This window comes from Aquarana catesbeiana, linkage group LG06, assembly GCF_042186555.1.
Source record: "Aquarana catesbeiana isolate 2022-GZ linkage group LG06, ASM4218655v1, whole genome shotgun sequence".
NCBI classification, from domain to species: Eukaryota; Metazoa; Chordata; class Amphibia; order Anura; family Ranidae; genus Aquarana; species Aquarana catesbeiana.
This window is the reverse complement of record NC_133329.1, coordinates 392,892,339-392,910,382: the sequence shown is the minus strand read 5'-3', so window position 1 is coordinate 392,910,382 and position 18,044 is coordinate 392,892,339. Positions and strand designations below refer to the sequence as shown.

The 18,044-nt window shown below is 43.4% G+C and overlaps 1 protein-coding gene across 2 annotated transcripts in view; it reads right to left on the bottom strand.

Annotated features, from left to right (window-relative positions):
• LOC141147197 (sterol 26-hydroxylase, mitochondrial-like) overlaps window positions 1–15,163 on the bottom strand; it is a 54,892-nt gene extending 39,729 nt beyond the window's left edge. The window contains exon 1 of one of the 2 annotated variants that reach the window (XM_073634352.1): window positions 15,018–15,163. Coding sequence is in view for 1 of the 2 variants with exons in the window: in XM_073634351.1 (XP_073490452.1) it covers window positions 7,992–8,261 (270 nt within the window). In the remaining variant the exon portion in view is untranslated. Of the gene's footprint in view, window positions 1–7,991; window positions 8,313–15,017 lie in introns of those variants that run through there. The other variant, XM_073634351.1, reaches the window with a different exon arrangement.
• Window positions 15,164–18,044: the final 2,881 nt, after the last annotated feature.

The following is an 18,044-nucleotide window of genomic DNA, read 5'->3' as shown; positions in this document are numbered from 1 at the left end:
TCTGACATTTCTCTCCTACATGTAAAAATCATAATTTATTTGCTAGAAAATTACATAGAACCCCAAAACATTATATATGTTTTTTTAGCAAAGACCCTAGAGAATACAACGGCGGTCGTTGCAACTTTTTATCTCACACGGTATTTGCGCAGCAATTTTTTTAACGCTTTTTTTGGAAAAAAAACAGTTTTGTGCTTTACAAAAACCAAAACAGTAAAGTTAGCCTAATTTTTTTACATAATGTGAAAGATGAAGTTATGCCGAGTAAATAGATACCCAACATGTCACCTTTCAAAATTGCACGTGTTTGTGGAATGGCGCCAAACTTTGCTACTCAAAAATCCCCATAGGCCACGTTTTAAAATTTTTTACTGGTTACATATTTTGAGTTACAGAGGAGGTCTAGGGCCAAAATTATTGCTCTTGCTCTACCGATCGCAGCGATACCTCACATGTGTGGTTTGAACACCGTTTTCATATGTGGGCGGGACTTACGTATGCGTTCACTTCTGCATGCGAGCACACAGGGACAGGGGCGCTTTAAAAAAAAATTTTTTTTTTATTGTTCATTTTACTTTATTTATTTTAGTTTGATGCTTTTTTCCAAAAAAAAAAAAATTTGACCACTTTTATTCCTATTACAAGGAATGTAAACATCCTTGTAATAGGAATATGGCATGACAGGTCCTCTTTACAGTGAGATATGGGGTCAATAAGACCCCACATCTCACCTCTAGGCTGGGAAACCTGAAATTAAAAAAAAAAAAAAAAAAAAACGATCCTGGCTTCGATCGTAGCGGTGAGTCGGTAGAAGCGCGGGAGGGGGGGGACATCCCCTCTCGCCTCCCGTAAGAACGATCAAGCAGTGGAACAGCCGCTATGATCATTCTTATGGTGTAGGGAATCGCCGGCTGAAAAAGCTGATATCTGAATGATGCCTGTAGCTGCAACCATCATTCAGATATCTCCGCACAAAGTCAAGGACGTTGTATGACGGCCGGCGGGCGGGAAGTGGTTAAAATGCTTTTTTTTTTTTTTAACACAAAGTTGTCCATTTATACAATATTTCTACCACATAACATGTACATGCCAAAAATGACACCCCAAAATAGATTCTCCTACTCCTCCTGAGTACGGTGATATTGCGGAGTAAGGCGGGGTATTGCGGAGTATGGCGGAGTATGGTGGGGTATTGCGGAGTATGGCGGGGTATTGCGGGGTATGGCGGGGTATGGCAGGGTATGGCGGGGTATGGCGGGGTATGGCGGAGTATGGCGGGGTATGGCGGGGTATGGCGGGGTATGGCAAGGTATTGCGGGGTATGGCGGGGTATGGCGGAGTATTGAGGGGTATGGCGGGGTATGGCGGGGTATGGCGGGGTATGACGGAGTATGGCGGGGTATGGCGGGGTAATGTGGGGTATTGCAGGGTAATGTGGGGCTTTGCAGAGTATTGTGGGGGTATTGCAGAGTAATGTGGGGTATTCCAGGGTAATGTGGGGCTTTGCAGAGTATTGCACAGCATTGCAGAGTAGTAGGGATGGCTGAGCATGGTTGGATGGCTGGATGTCTCTGTGCAGCGCCGTGGGCACTACACATACAGCCCACAGCGCTGCAGCCATCCATCCATCCATCCCCCTCTCCGCTCACAGTGTACCAATCGGTACACAGGAGGGGAGGAGAGGAACCATTTGACGGCGCGATCACATGGTAAACGGCCGGCGGTCACGGATGTGTTCGGGTGCGCGCCCCAGGGGGTGCGCGAGAGGGGAATTCTGGGGGGACGTCATAGTACGCCCTCCCAGAGTTAAGCAACCGCCCTGCAGCCATCATTCGGCTATGGGCCGGTTGTTAAGTGGTTAAATATGAAGTGTCAGATCCACCGTCACCAAATATAAAAGGCAGCTCTAGAGGAAGAAGCCAGACCCCTCAGCTTTCTAACTCCCATGTAAAAGAGAAGTATGCCCCTGGAAGATGTAATCTTGTTACGAAACGCCGCATAGGGCGGAAAGGAGCGACGTGTTCGCGTCACCTCCGATCGCTGTGGCTACCAGCAGGACGGGCTGTCTGAGGGTATCCGGCCGGTGCCCCAGACTTCTCTTCACTTCGTTCGCCAGTGTTATTTTACATGTGAGTGTTTATATACATTTTATTTAATAAAACCAAAGGATTTTACACTATTTGGAGCTCTCTTTTCATTTATGGTTTTCCGTGCTGAGGGTTTGCTGACCCGCTACTGATCCATCTGATATCAAGGCCCCCAACTTTTCAACACAGCGGAGCTGTCTGGTTTTTGATGGTGGTCCGGAGTGATTATTCCTTAACAGCTTACCCAGACCCTCTGTAGCGGGGGGTCATGGGTCTCTGGTAAGCGGCCAGCTTTTATATTTGGTGACGGTGGATCTGACACTTCATATTTAATCATCAACAAACTTTCAACACTCATCAGCACTTGGGTGGTCATCGCATTTATTATATGGACTTTTAATATGTCTCAAAATTTGCACTGATGCACATGATTATGCACTTTTGCACATGTATTGAATGCAAATTTTTTATGAGCAACTACTTATATGCTCCATATATTCACATGGTCTTTTTTTGCACCCTATGATGGTCAATTGTCATCTATATCAGTCTATTAGCGCAGTTTCACATTTTCTTACTTGGTTTAATTTATGTTTGTGTTATACATAGGGACTGCAGCTTTTTAATTTGTGTATATATTTACCTATGCGCAGTTTTATCTTTTTCCTTAATCATTAATCGTAATGATTAAGCACAAGATGTATGTGAGAAACACGTCTACGTGATCACAGTTTGGTGTCTTTGGTGTTATCGTTGTGAAACAAAATAAAAGGCAACCGGAAGTTCTGGATGTGCAGCCATTTCTTTCTTCTTTCCAGGCAGTGACAGGTACTCTTTATGGCGGGATCGGGGGCTCTATAAGACCCCAAACCCCTCCACTGCACTTCAAAGTATTCAAAACGTCAAGATCGGCATTTTTGAATACTTTATTTTGTCATAACTGGCGCCTTTAAGATGCCAGTAATCCGGGAAGTGATGTCATGGCATTGCTTCCGGGTTACTAGATCCGAGATCCGAACGAAGCATCGGCTTTGTTCGGGTCTTCGGCCAGACGGGCGGACGTTTCGTCTGGTTGCTCAGGCCTCCCTGGGCGAGCGGCGGGAGGGGGGGGGGGGAACGTCCCCTCCCGCTGCCTTTAATAATAATAAACAGGGGTGGACTGACCATTGAGCCACTCAGGCACTGTCCGAGGGCCCTGGGCCACTAGGGGACCCCATCAGGGTTGCCAGCCTCAGTAAAACCAGGGACAGTATGTATAAATCTGTGTTTTTTGTGTGATTGTATACTGTGTGCGTGTATACTGTGTGCCCCCATAATCTCCTATTGCCCGGGGGCCCCATGAGTTATCAGTCCGCCCCTGATAATCCCTCCCTTCTAGATTGTAAGCTCTAACGAGCAGGGCCCTCTGATCCCTCCTGTATTGATTTGTATTATAACTGTACTGTCTGCCCCCATGTTGTAAAGCGCTGCGCAAACTGTTGGCGCTATATAAATCCTGTATAATAATAATAATAATAATAATAAAAACGGTACCGGCTGCATGCATGACCCTGGTAAAACCCCTTGAAGCAATATCGGTAATATCGGTCAGTTTTTTGACCGATACTTCTAAAAACGTGAATATCCGCCGCCGGTAATCGGTCGATCCCGATCTACAACTGTGCAAGACTGAAGGGAAGGTTTGCATAGTTAGTTGGTATGTAATGAACATGTAAAGGACGGGGAGGGAGAAGGGAAGGGGGGACGAGGAAGGAACCAGGAGAGGTAAAATATAAGCAGATTATACTTTAGCTTTACAATAACACAGAACCTCCTCTCAGACATCTGATATTACAGGGGTGAAGGTTGTATTGTGAGAGAAGAACATTCCTCGGCGTCTGTCACGCCATCGGGTGGATGAGGGAACCGGTTTGGTAAAGGGGATTAACTGATTCTCGGAAACCAGTGCAGAAGTTCACCGAGAATTCAGGAGGACAATATGGTGACGGCACCTTTAGGACTCATACAGACCGCGGATCAGGGCCCAGCTCAGTGATTTTATGCAGTGGGTACAGCCGGATGTCTTTGATGTAGAAACCTGTAGAAACCAATGGCAGAGCTGACACTCCGTGGCTGTTAACATATAATAATAACCCACCGAGTGATTTCCTGCATTGAGGGACAGATCAGGGACCTGTGGTGAGGTCACTGGCTAGTATCAGAGCCAGATACACATATACCTGTAAAAAAAAAAATTGAAAGCGTCGCTGGAGGATTTTTAAGTACCGAAGTTTGGCGCCATTCCACGTGTGTGCGCAATTTTAAAGCATGACATGTTAGGTATCTATTTACTCGGCGTAACACCATCTTTCACATATACAAAAAAAAAAATTAAAAAATGAGCTAACCTTAGTTTTTTTTTTGTTTTTTTTTTTAATTCATGAAACGTTTTTTTTCCCCCAAAAAACGAGTTTAAAAAACTGCTGCACAAATACAGTGTGACATTAAAAGTTGCAACGACCACCATTTTATTCCATAGGGTGTCTGCTAAAAATATATATATAATGTTTGGGGGTTCTGAGTAATTTTCTAGCAAAAAAAAAATGATGAGATTTTTACATGTAGGAAAGAAATGTCAGAATGGGTGGCAAGTGGTTAATTACTAGGAATGCACCGATACCGAGCAGTTGCACAAGTACTTGTACTCGTCCAAATGCTCCGGTGCCTAATCTGATACCTGGGCAGTCAGGGACGATCGGTGCAGGCAGTTACAATCACCGATCTCCCTGTATAGATTTCAATAAGGCAGCTGACAGACACTTCTCCTCCTCTCCCTCCTGCGGCTTTCAGCTGCCTTATTGAAATCTATACAGGGAGATCGGTAATTGTAACTGCCTGCACCGATCGTCCATGACTGCCCAGGTATCAGATTAGGCACTGGAGCATTTGGACGAGTACAAGTACTTGTGCAAATGCTCAGTATCGGTGCATTCCTAGTAATCGGTGTGGCGGTGGGGGAAGTTACAAGCACCAATCTCCCTGTATAGATTTCAATAAGGCAGCTGACAGACACTTCTCCTCCTCTCCCTCCTGCGGCTTTCAGCTGCCTTATTGAAATCTATACAGGGAGATTGGTGCTTGTAACTTCCCCCACCGCCACACCGATCGTCCCTGACTGTCCCGTGTGTCCTCCTCCAGTCCCCCTCAGTGTCCTCCTACTCCAGGCCCCCTCTGTGTCGTCCTCCGTGCTCCTGATGCCCCCCGCATGTCCTCCTCCGCTCCCCCTCTGCGCTCCTGATGTCCCCCTCAATGTTCCTGATGTCCCGCTCCATGTCCTCCTCCGCTCCCCCTCTGCGCTCCTGATGTCCCCCTCCATGTCCTCCTCCACCCCCCTCTGTGCTCCTCCGCTTCCTCCATGTCCTCCTCCGCTCCCCCTCCATGCTCCTGATGTCCCTCTCTATAACCTCCGCTCCCCCTCTGCGCTCCAGATGCCCTCCTCAATGTTCCTGATGTCCCCCTCCATGTCCTCCTCCGCTCCCCCTCTGCGCTCCTGATGTCCCCCTCCATGTCCTCCTCCACCCCCCTCTGTGCTCCTCCGCTTCCTCCATGTCCTCCTCCGCACTCCTGCTGTCTCCCTCCATGATGACATCATTGACCTCCTTGGTCGGAGACATTGATATTCAGCCTGAACCTTCGCTCGTGCTTACTTGGCATCTTCACCACTGGGAACAACTTTCAACTGGAGACTTTCACTTTTAAGCCCGCCATATATATCGGCAGGTTTGGCCAGTACCGTCCATATTTCGATCTGTCTCTGGGCAGGCTGGTTGTACTGGAGTTGATGCATCCAGCGCTTTGCTTAGCTAAATTTATGTAACAATTTTATCTTATAATATACCAATGTCGAGATCGTTTTTTTAAAGCTGAACTTCAAGCACAAAAAAACTTTCATTTAAAAACATTCCTCGATAGTCAGAGGGGAAGGTTCACGCAGAAAGAAATACAAAGAGCACACCCTGGGATGTGTTTGTAAAAAATCTGCGCTAGAAATTTACCCCACTGAAAGTGGATTTATATTCGATCTATGTAAATGAAGAAAGAAAAATGAATGTTAGACTATTTCCTGTGCTGGTGGAATGTCAAAAAAAAAAAAAAAAAAAGTACTGCATTTGGCCACTAGATGGTGCTAAGTATCATAGGAATTTCCTATGCTGTTAGCACCATCCTGTGGGCAAATTTGATATTTACCGTTTTAAATCATTGAAAAATATTCAACCCGCACAGGAGAAAAATCTCCCCGTTTGCACAGAACAGACATACCTAAACTTTCACTGGGTGAACTGCTATGCAAATTTTTTTCTAAATGCAACCCCCGAGATTCTAAGGAAGAATACACGTGCCTCTTGTATTTAGACAATATTTTATTTTCTTATCCTGATGTTCAGCTTTAAAGCTGAACTCCGGACACAAACTTTTATTTGAAATATATATTCTGCAATAGCCACATACCAATTATATCCAATTTGTGTGCACCAAATGCCTTTTGAAAAACTTGTAAAGTTAGCAATAGTATCATTACTTTGCTGTACATTGCCTGTGCAGAGAGCAGGGCTGTGGGAGGGGCCCAGACTCCACCCACTACAGAAAACTACAGGAGGGGCGGAGACAAGACCAGTCACCCTGCCAAAGGAGAGAGATCGGCACTGACGGGTCTTTATTACAGGAAGCTCCTGCACAAAGGCAAAGTCTCACACTGGATTACTGCACAGATCTAGAAAAAAAAATACACAAAGCTCACCAAGATTCAAAAAAGAATACACATGATGAATGGATTTAGATGGTATTTGCTTATCCTGGAGTTCAGCTTTAACCCCTTGCCGACCAGATCACGACGATATACGTCGGCACAATGGCATGGCTGAGCAAATGGGCGTACAGGTATGTCCCCTTTAAGATGCAGCATTGTGGGCGCATGCCGCGTGCTCAATGACCAAGAGTCCCGTGGACTAGATCATGTAATGGAGCGGAAGAACGGGGAGATGCCTATGTAACCAAGGGATTTCCCTGTTCTGCCTTGTGACATGACAGAGATCACTGCTCCCTGTCATCCGGAGCAGTGATCGCTGTCATGTCAGTGGTAGCCCATAAGCCCTCCCCCCACAGTTAGAATCACTCACTAGGACACACTTAACCCCTTCATCGCCCCCTAGTGTTCAACCCCTTCACTGCCAGTGTCATTTACACAGTACATTTTTATAGCTCTGATTGCTGTATAAATGACAATGGTCCCAAAATAGTGTCAAAAGTGTCTGATGTGTCCGCCATAATGTCGCAGTCACGATAAAAATCGCAGATCGCCGCCATTACTAAATAAAAAAAAAAAAAAAAATGCCATAAGAACTGTCCCCTATTTTGTAGACGCCATAACTTTTGCGCCAACCAATTAATATATACGCTTATTGTGATTTCTTTTTTACCAAAAATATGTAGAAGAATACGTATCGGTCTAAACTGAGTAAAAAAAAAAAATTTTTTTTTTTATATATTTTTGAGGGATATTTATTATAGCAAAAAGGATTGCTTTTTTTTCAAAATTGTCGGTCTTTTTTTGTTTATAGCACAAAAAATAAAAAACGCAGAGGTGATCAAATACCAGCAAAAGGAATCTCTATTTGTGGGGGAAAAAAAAGGACGTCAGTTTTGTTTGGGTGCACGACTGCGCAATTGTCAGCTAAAGCGAAGCAGTGCCGAATCGCAAAAAGTGCTCTGGTCAAGAAGGGGGGGGGGGGGTAAATTCTTCCGGGGCTGAAGTGGTTAATGAATGGATTTTTTTTTTTTGTCCTGTGTGGCCAGGTTCAGCATTGAGTACTCTCTCTAGTGGCTGAATTAGGAATGACGAGGAGCTCTAGTAGGCGCTATACTTACAGATAACTCATGCGTATGGAACAGGTATCCTTTGATGAAGTACCAGTAGAGGTTGGTGAATACAGAAGGTCCAGGCAAGTCTTCGAAGGTTTTCAATTTTTTGTCCCCCTCTAATACTGCGGCCGCCGCAGCTTCTGTTGCCGCTGCTCTGTGCTGCATCCGCCCGACCCTGGAGGTCTGCGGCAAGAGACGGGCCCGGGCCCCGGGGAACAGGAGAGAGATGGATCTTAATCTAAGAGCATTCATGGCTGCGAGGACTATTGTGTACATCGGTGTTGTTCTGTCATATAAGAATGACGGGTAACACCCACTTATTAACTTCACTTCTCTAGCGGTGGGGAGAAATCCGACCATACAGAGAAACCCAAACATGGGGAAAAAAAAAAAAAAAAAAAGTGATCCCGCCCAGTTTTCACAATTTGACATGGAGACAAACATCAAATGTTGTACAATTTGTACAAAATTAAGACCTTAAGATAAGCAGCTTATCCTTGACTCGTCACACATATCGAGTATGTAAAACCTTTGTACGGTATTGTGAAACCACTTCAACACCGCGGCACAGGACAGTCTTCTAAATTAACCACTTGCCTACCAGGCGCCTTTCTCCTGCCCAGGCCGATTTTCAGCTTTCAGCGCTGTCACACTTTTGAGGTCATATGCAACACTGTACCCAAATTACATTTTTATAATTTTTTACACAAATAGAGGTTTTTGTTGGGTATTTAATCACCACTGGGTTTTTTTTTTAATTTTATGCTAAACAAATGAAATTAGACCGTCCGTAGGGTTCAATAATGAGCTGCCCCCCCCCCCCCTTTGCAGCTATAACAGCTTCAACTCTTCTGGGAAGGCCGTGCACAAGGTTTAGGAGTGTGTCTATGGGAATGTTTGACCGTTCTTCCAGAAGTGCATTTGTGATGTAGACAAGAAGGCCTGGCTCACAGTTTCCGCTGGAATTCATTCCAATGATGTTCTATCGGGTTGAGGGCAGGACTCTGTGCAGGCCAGTCAAGTTCCTCCACCCCAATTAGATCATCCATGTCTTTATTATTATTATTATTATTACTTCTTATTATACAGGTTTTATATAGCGCCAACAGTTTGCGCAGTGCTTTACAACATGAGGGCAGACATTACAGTTACATTACAATTTGGTACAACAGGGCCCTGCTCGTTAGAGCTGACAATCTAAAAAGGAAGAGTCAATTGATACAAAAGGTAATAGCTGTGGGGGATGAGCTGATGGAGGAAGTAAAAAATCAGTGTTAGTTAGAAGCAGGATAAGATTCTTTAAAGAGAAGGGTTTTCAGGGATCGTCTAAAGATGGATAGATTAGGGGACAGTCGGACAGATTGGGGTAGGGAGTTCCAAGGGATGGGAGAAGCTCTGGAGAAATCCTGGAGGTGAGCATGGGAGGAGGTGACAAGGGAGCTAGAGAGCAGGAGGTCAGGGGAGGACCGAAGAGAGCGGCTTGGTTGGTATTTTGGGACTAGGTTAGTGATGTAGCTGGGGGCAGAGTTGTGGACGGCTTTGTAAATTATTGTTAGTACTTTGAATTTTATTCGTTGGGTGAGTGGAAGCCAGTGCAGGGATTGGCTGAGAGGGGTGGAGGACACTGAATGGTTGGTAAGGTGGATGAGTCTGGCAGTGGCATTCATTATGGACTGAAGGGGGGATAGTCTATGAAAAGGTAATCCAATGAGGAGGGAGTTGCAGTAGTCGAGGCGAGAGATAACCAGTAGGCATGTGCAGTTCGTTTCGTTCCGAATTCGTTTTTTTTAACGAATTTCGACACATTCGTTAATTCGGAAATATCCGAATTAACAAAAACCCGTTTAACGAATTTTTCCGAAAATTCGTACATTCGAAAAATTCGTAAATTCGTACATTAGTAAATTCGGAAATCTGAAATAATAATTAACTAATAATAACTTAACTACTATTACTAGCAACTATTAAATTATAGGTATTGTAATTTCCTTTCAAATTTGGCTTCTAGTGAACGTAACAAATACGAATTTATCCGAAGATAATGAAATAATAATAATAAACAACAATAATAACAACTTTTTATTATTATTATTAATTTGTTCCATTCCATTTGTTTAGATGCAGCATTCGTTATTTCGGATAATTCGTAACTTTGGATAAATTCGTATTTGTTACGTTCACTGACAGCCAAATTTGAAGGGAAATGACAATACCTATAATTTAATAGTTACTAGTAATAGTAGTTAAGTTATTATTAGTTAATTATTATTTCAGATTTCCGAATGTACTAATTTTTTGAATTTACGAATTTTACTTGAGTCCGTTGAAAAGATTTGAAACATGTTCTATTTCTAAAGTCCGTCTGAATTTTTCGACAGCAGAGGTCCGATGAAGCCCACACACGATCGAATTGTCCGGCGGATTCGTTCCGTCGGACCTTTGCTGTCGAAAAGTCCGCCCGTGTATACACGGCATTAGAGTCTTTGCTGCGGTTAGGAGACGCCTGGTTAGGGATTTCTTGTATTTGCTTAGTGTGAAGGAGTTGATGTGGATCAGACAGGCAGCACCATTCAGGTTGATTTTAGAGTCAGTAATCTGTTTAATCCAATGTGAGACATTTTCCCCATATTCAAGGATTGGGGGACAGCTCCACCAGATGTGTAAGAATGAACCCGTCTCCTTTCCGCAACGCCAGCGGGAGTCCGATGTTGTGTGGGACCATCTTTTTAGCTTTTTGCAGACTTATGTAGCACTGTGTGAGAGTTTTGTATATCTCTTGGTATTTTGTGCTCAAGGAACATTTATGTGCCAAGACATGTCTTTTCCCGTTGGTTTTCGCTGATTTTAGTGCCTAGGTCAGCTTCCCATTTTTCTTTATGTTTTTTTTTGTCCACAGCATGATTCCAGCAGTTCAACCATGAATAAGCCATGGAGGTTGGTTTAAAGATCTGAGAACTTTTGTGGCAAATATTTTCTAAGGGCGTCAGTTGTAGGCAGTGTGAGGCTTTATGTTTACTGTTGAGCAGAAAATCTTCTGTACTGTATGTAGAACCAAATATTAGAGAATAGATTGCCATGATCTGCTTTTAAAAGTTTCATAGGATTTCATCCGGTTTCCATTAAAACAGTGTATGGCTAGAAGTTTTGAGTTGCAGTCTGGTGTCGGGGTTGCTCTTTGATTCAGGCCTGGAAGGAAGTCTGGGTTGTTGATTATTGGCGTTAATGGACCTGGGATTGTGGCTAGCTTGTTTTGTGTGGCTATTTTATGCCATATGTTCAGTGTAGTGGCTACTAGGGGGTGGTCTATTTTTCTGGTATTTTTTAGAGTGGTTAGACCAAAAGGTAGTATAAAAGTGGTGGTTGTGTGTTGTGTAACTGTTCCAAATGTACCCAGTCCTTTTCTTGGCAGTGCCAGTCGATTAGTCTAGTAATTTGAGCGGCGTAATAATATTTTTTAAAGTCTGGAAAACCTATTCCCTCCTCTGTTTTTGGGGAGTTTGAGGAGGCGAAAATTTATCCTAGGTTTTTTGTCAGCCCACAAAAATCTTCTCTGTAACATCAGTAGTCTGGAGAAAAAAGGAGTTGGGAATGGGTATGGGCAATGCATTAAATAGATACCACAGTCTCGGGAGTATTGTCGTTTTTAATATTGCAGCTCTTCCGAACCATGAGAATAACCTGGAGGTCCATTTTTGTAGATCTTTAGCTATACAATTTAGCAGGGGAGTGAAGTTTGCTGAGAAGAGCGAGTCAATATTGGGTGTTAATTTGATATCCAGATATTTGAGTATGGATTGTTCCCATTTGAAATTGGAGTTACCTTTTAGGAGTTGTAATGTATTCTGGGGTAAGCCAAGGTTGAGTGCTTCAGACTTAGATTGGTTAACTTTAAAGTTGGATATGAAACCAAATGTTTTAAAGATCTTTTTTAAGGTTAGGTATTGAAATATGAGGTTGCGTAAAAAAAAAAAAATTGTCTGCATAAACTGCTGATTTGTATTCTCTATTATGGAGAGTGAAGCCGTGAATTGGGGGAGTTAGGTTTATGGTTCTGATTAGGGGCTCTAAGGTTAGAATGAAGAGAATTGGAGAGAGGGGGCACCCTTGACGCGTACTGTTTTGAATTGTAACCGGTTCAGATAAAATGTTGTTAATTTTGATTTTTACTAGTGGTTTCTGGTAAAGGGCCTTTATCCAGTTTAACATATTAGTCCCTATACCTATATGGGAACATGTGGATACCATGTAATCCCAGGAGACCCCATCGAAGGCCTTTTCTGCATCAGTGGACAACAGAAGGCCCTCGATTTTTGACCTTCGAGAGTAGTGTATGAGATTTAAAGTTTTTGGTATGTTGTCCCTGGCTTCTCTACCGGGCATAAATCCCACTTGTTTGGGTCCAATCATTTTTGAGAAGAGGGGTTTTATTCTGGTGGCTATGATTTTCGCCAGGAGTTTAATGTCCACATTTAAAAGTGAGATTGGCCTAAAATTTGCACAGCCTGTGTGATCTTTTTCTAGCTTGGGGACAACAGCTATATGAGCCATTAGGAGGGCTTTGGAATTGTTATTGTTATCAGAGAGGTAGTTAAAGGCTCTCAAGAGGGGATGGGAGAGAAGTTGTAAGTTTTGTAGTATTGTGAAGTGAATCCATCTGGGCCTGGGCTTTTCCCTGGTTTTAAATTCTTTTATAGCCGTCTGAAGTTCTGAAATGGTAATGGGGACCTCCAGGTTATTCATATCTTCTTTGCTTAAGGGTGGGAATTTACGGTCACTCAAAATTTTTTATGTTGGGGGGGGGAGGTTGTATAGTTTACAATAAAAATCGTGAAAAATTTCAGCTATTTTCCCGGATTTATGTTCTAGTATCCCTTCTTTGTTGCGTATGGCGTGGATGTGATTTGCAGTTGTATCTTTAAATGTTCTAGCAAGTTGTTTCCCACTTTGGTCTCCCTGTTCATAAAAAACACTTCTTTGAAAGAAAAGAGATTTTTGGGTTTTGAGATTTAGAATTTGTTGTAGTGCCTTCCTGCAATCTACGAGTTCATTTTCAGCCTTGGAAGCAAGGGAGTATTTGTGCAGAGTCCCTAATTTGGCAATTTTGTTAGATAGAGATGTAATTTCTTTGTCTCTTTTTTTTTTCCCCGTGCTCCCCATTTTATTAAATCACCTCTAATAACGCTCTTGTGTGCTTCCCAATTGTTGAGGGGATTGATATCCGAGTCTGCGTTTATCATGAAGTAAGTTTTGATGGATTCAAATATATCGTCATGTATTATCTGGTCGGTTAGTAGAGCAGCATTAAGTCTCCAGTTAAAGGTCTTCCGTTTGTTAAGGTTAGCTTTTAGGGTAACGGCAGTGGGTGCATGGTCTGATAAGGTAGCGATTCCAATGTCAGCCCTGGCTAGATTGGTCAGGTCTCTCTGAGAGTCCTTGGTTCCACCCCCTACCCACCTCCCAGCACTGCCCCTTTTAGAGAATACAGAACAAAGTAACAGTTGCGGTACTAAATAATTAGTATGGAATTTGTTATTGATAACAAGAAAAGCAGTAAAATAGACCCCCCCCCCCCCACAGCCAACAATAGACCCACCAGCAACAGTAGATCCCCCCCGTGCAACAATGGACCACCTACAACAAAATACCACCCAGCAACAATAGACCCTCTAGCAGCCAGCTATAATAGACTGCTCCCTCAACAGTAGATCCCTCCCAGCGACAACTGACCCCCCCCCCAGCAACATAAGACCCACCCCAGGAACAATAGATCCCCCCACCAGCAATCAACCCTTCTGCAGAAATAGATCCCCTCCAGCAACAATAGATCGATCAGCAGCCAGCATCAATAGACACTGTAGCGCAACCCAGCACTCCTTGCCATTACATACATTCAGTGGCGTAAAAAAAAAAAAAGCCCTGGACCTACTTTTCTAAGTTCTTTCAGCAATTTAGATCTTTTTTTCGGGAAGTTGAGGCCGTTAACATTGTGCGAAATGAACGTAGGGGATTTCCCTAATTGAGAATATGCCATCTTGGGGTTGTAATTAAGCAGGAGTGAAATAGGGGTACAAAGGGAGGTATGGAGAGAGGGTTGGGATCAGGGAAGGGGTCAAGTTGTAAAGAGATAGAAAAAAGTAGGGTCGTACCAATGGTACCGAAGATGAGTCTTAGCTCTGATATACGTCCGTATAGTCTAGAGCTGGTTGTTGGTGTGAGGGATGACACCAAATGCGACTCTGTGGGGGATAGGTGGGAGGCACGTTTATGGATAGAGGTAATCTGTATAATGTATAGAGATTTAGTTGTAATATAATGAATTCTGTGAGGACTGGGAACAAATATCAAGGTATGTTATATAATCATTCTTTGACTCTGTGTAAGCTCCAACTTGTTTTGCTATTAAGGCAATATAAAAGACAGCCAAAAAGGACATGGGTAACATTAAAACAGGTTTCTTCTTTTTGTAGTCAATGATATACCAGGGACGAATAGAAGAATAATAAACATCAAGAACATATAACCTATGTAAACCTAGAAGAGAACTTTGGTATTGAACATATCTAAGTACCATTCAGTTCATATATAAGAGATACACACGAGTGGACTTTCGACGGACTGAACTCCGAAGGACTTTTTGATGGAGTTCTGACGCAATGGACTTGCCTACACACGATCACACCAAAGTCCGACTGATTCGAACGGGATGACGTACAACCGGACTAGAATAAGGAAGTTCATAGCCAGTAGCCAATAGCTTCCCTTTTGCGTCGTTGTTCGTCCGTCGGACTAGCATACAGGTGAGCGGATTTTGTGTCCATCGGAAAGATTTGAAACATGTTCCATTTCTAAAGTCCGCCTGATTTTTCAACAGCAAAGGTCCGATGAAGCCCACACACGATCGAATTGTCCAGAGGTTTCGTCCTGTCGGACCTTTGCTGTCGAAAAGTCCGCCCGTGTGTACGCGGCATTACAGGTCATTGAGGTGAAGTATTCTGTGTTTGTGGCATCAAATGTGTCCGATATTTTACTCACGGTTGACTTTTAAGGCACCAACTACTGCACAAAAAGGTCTTATGACACTTGCTACGAAAGTTCTGAAGCAATCCATCTTCTTTGGGGAGAATAGTTTATCGCACGTCATTCCGTCTGAAGTTCTCAGGGTAAAGAGGAAAAGAGTTATAACTGTCTAAAATTATTAGACAAAACAGAAAGCAAAAAAAAAAAAAAAAAATTAATTTTTTTTTTTTCCTGTGGAGCCGTTTCTGTTAAAACGGTTCCCTCTGGTGGTGGGAAAAACATTGCGGAATAGATTTTATCAATAATTTTTTTCTGCGAGACTGTGTGGTGACAGTGCCCTCAAGTGGCTAAATGGCAGAATGGCATCTTAGAAATTATACAACAGCTTTCCATTTTATCTAAAGATGAACAAAGTAGGGCTGTTACTGATTAAAATTTTCGCGTTCGATTAATACGTTTTTTTAAAATCGATTAATTGACTAATTTCAATTAATTATAATGCACATACAGATCCAACTACTTTTAGCCGACGTCATGCGTAGCTCCTCCCCCGAACAAGTTACGTTCAATCAGAAGTTCCTCAGTGGGGCGGGGCTATGGCGTCACCCTACAGTCTATTTAAATAGCACCGCTGTGCATCAGGGGGACCGATGGAGAGCCAGAGACATCCATCACCTGCTGAGACAGCAAAGTGTCAGCTCTTTTGAAAAAAAGTGCCCTCATCAAAAAAATAGATTTGAATCTTGAATCGAGTTAAGAGGTCAAAATCGATTAAAATTTTCAGCAAATCGATTTTAGATTTTTTATTTTTCACCAGGACCAGCGCTGACACCTGAGGAGCTGCGGGCAGGAGTTTTTAGGCGAGGCCGCGGCTTCGACTTAGTCCGCGAGGCCGGACGCAGTGGACTAGGCCGAAGCCGCGGTCTCGCCTAAAAACTCCTGCCCGCAGCTCCTCAGGATCGGCGCGGTGTCCATCAAAATAAAAAAAAAAAAAAAAAAAAAAAACACACCTCGATTCGAATCGTGAATCAAGTTTAAAAAATAAATAAATAAATAAATCACAGATTTTTTTTTTTTTTTTTTTGAGAAAATCACCCAGCTCTACTCATTATAAATGTTTCTTCATTGCTGGATAACCAATCAATGTCGGTTCATCGTCACACTGACTTACAGCCAGGAAAGCCCTCAGATATGTTGATTTTCATAGCCAAGTCCAGGAGTTACATAGATGTTTATCTGAATACTTTGACCAGTGATATCAATCAAATCGTTAGGATCGGTCTTCCTCAATTTATGATTTCACGGACATCGACGTCACCAGACTCCTCCCCCCTTCCCTTCGTTAGCAGACGGAGGCACCTGGGGAAAGGGGGGGGGGGGACATCAACGTCACCGGATCTCCGACGGAACTCCCTGAAGACCCGGAAGCCGGTGGAGAGGTGAGTACCGATCAAAAGAATTTTGATCGATCAAAAAAAATAACGATTAATCGAGGAATTAATCTTTAATTTTCCCAGCCCTAGAACAAAGTGGTGCTTTCACAGTGTTATTAACATTACAACCTGAAACTTAGAAGTGGTGAACGGGTAATAACAGAAAGTTATCAAAGTGTAAGTGCATAGTAAAACTCTGGCTTTATCTGGATCCTCTCATGTCTGAGCATTTGGAAGCAGGAGAGTTATAGTTGCTTCTGCTTGCATTTCTGCGGTGCTTCCCAGATTGGTAAGGAGATTTTGCAGGAGAAATGCCCTGTAGAAGGGGAGTATTGTTGATGGCAGGTGGTAAACAAAACCCGTCACACCATTCAGGCAGCTCTACGGGGGCTATCTGGACATTCTCTTGTTAAATATTTTATTGCAATTTGTATAAAAGAATACAAATTATAACAAGCGTTGTAACTTGGGATACATGTATAAATAATAGAAACATATCTATATATTCATGACTAGAATTAATCTTACAGTAGAGAAGAAAATTAAGCATTGATGAGACATTATAGGATGGTAATAGATGTGAGGATCCAGAATAAAGGTCAAAATCTATGGAAATAATTTGTGGAGCATGCCTACAGACCACCCATCCACCCCATATGGGCTCAAGCTGTGGATGGGTGGGGGCACGGTTATCTAGTTTTGGAAATGTAATTGCAAATAATATTTGGATTATGTGCTTTATAATATAAAGATGTAACAATCTCATTAACAAACATTAGCTGAGTGTATCCAATTTTAAAAAGACAAAATAGTGAAACTCTAATCCTCAGAAGAAGAGCATAACTTGATGCAAATTGAGGAATAACACAGTAAGGCCCCTTTCACACTGGGGCTGTTTGCAGGCGTTATTGCGCTAAAAATAGCGCCTGCAAACCGCCCCTAAACAGCCTCCGCTGGTTGTTCAGTGTGAAAGCCGAAGCGGTGCACTGGCAGGAGAAGAAAAAATCTCCTGTCAGCCGCATCTTTGGAGCGGTGAAGGAGCGGTGTATTCACCGCTCCTAAACCGCTCCTGCCCATTGAAATCAATGGGGCAGTGCGGCTATACCGCGGCTATAGCCGCGCTATACGAGGGGTTTTAACCCCTTTTTCGGCCACCAGCGGGGGGTTAAAACCGCACCGCTAGCGGACGAATACTGCCGTAAAACAGCGCTAAAAATAGCGCTGTTTTACCGCCGACGCCCCCTGTCACGAATTCACACCCCAACGGCTACTAACTAACCGCGACGTGCGTTCCGTGACCGGGGTATATGAGGAACTAAGGGAATAAGGGGGAACTTATACTGCGCATGTAAGACTGGCTGCAGTACTTTCACAGCCTACACTACCTTTGGCCACCACTAGAGGGAGACTCCACTCCAATCCAGCTAGCTGACCACACACAGGCAGATACAAATCTTACATACAATCTGGTGCACTCTAAGGGTTGGGGAGCAGTCTAGCAATTACTATACACTTCTAGGGTTCCTCCAGCTATCCTGCAAGCTTGAACCCCGGTGTTAATCACTCTTCCCACTGTCCCCACACCCACACACCAGACACACAATAAACG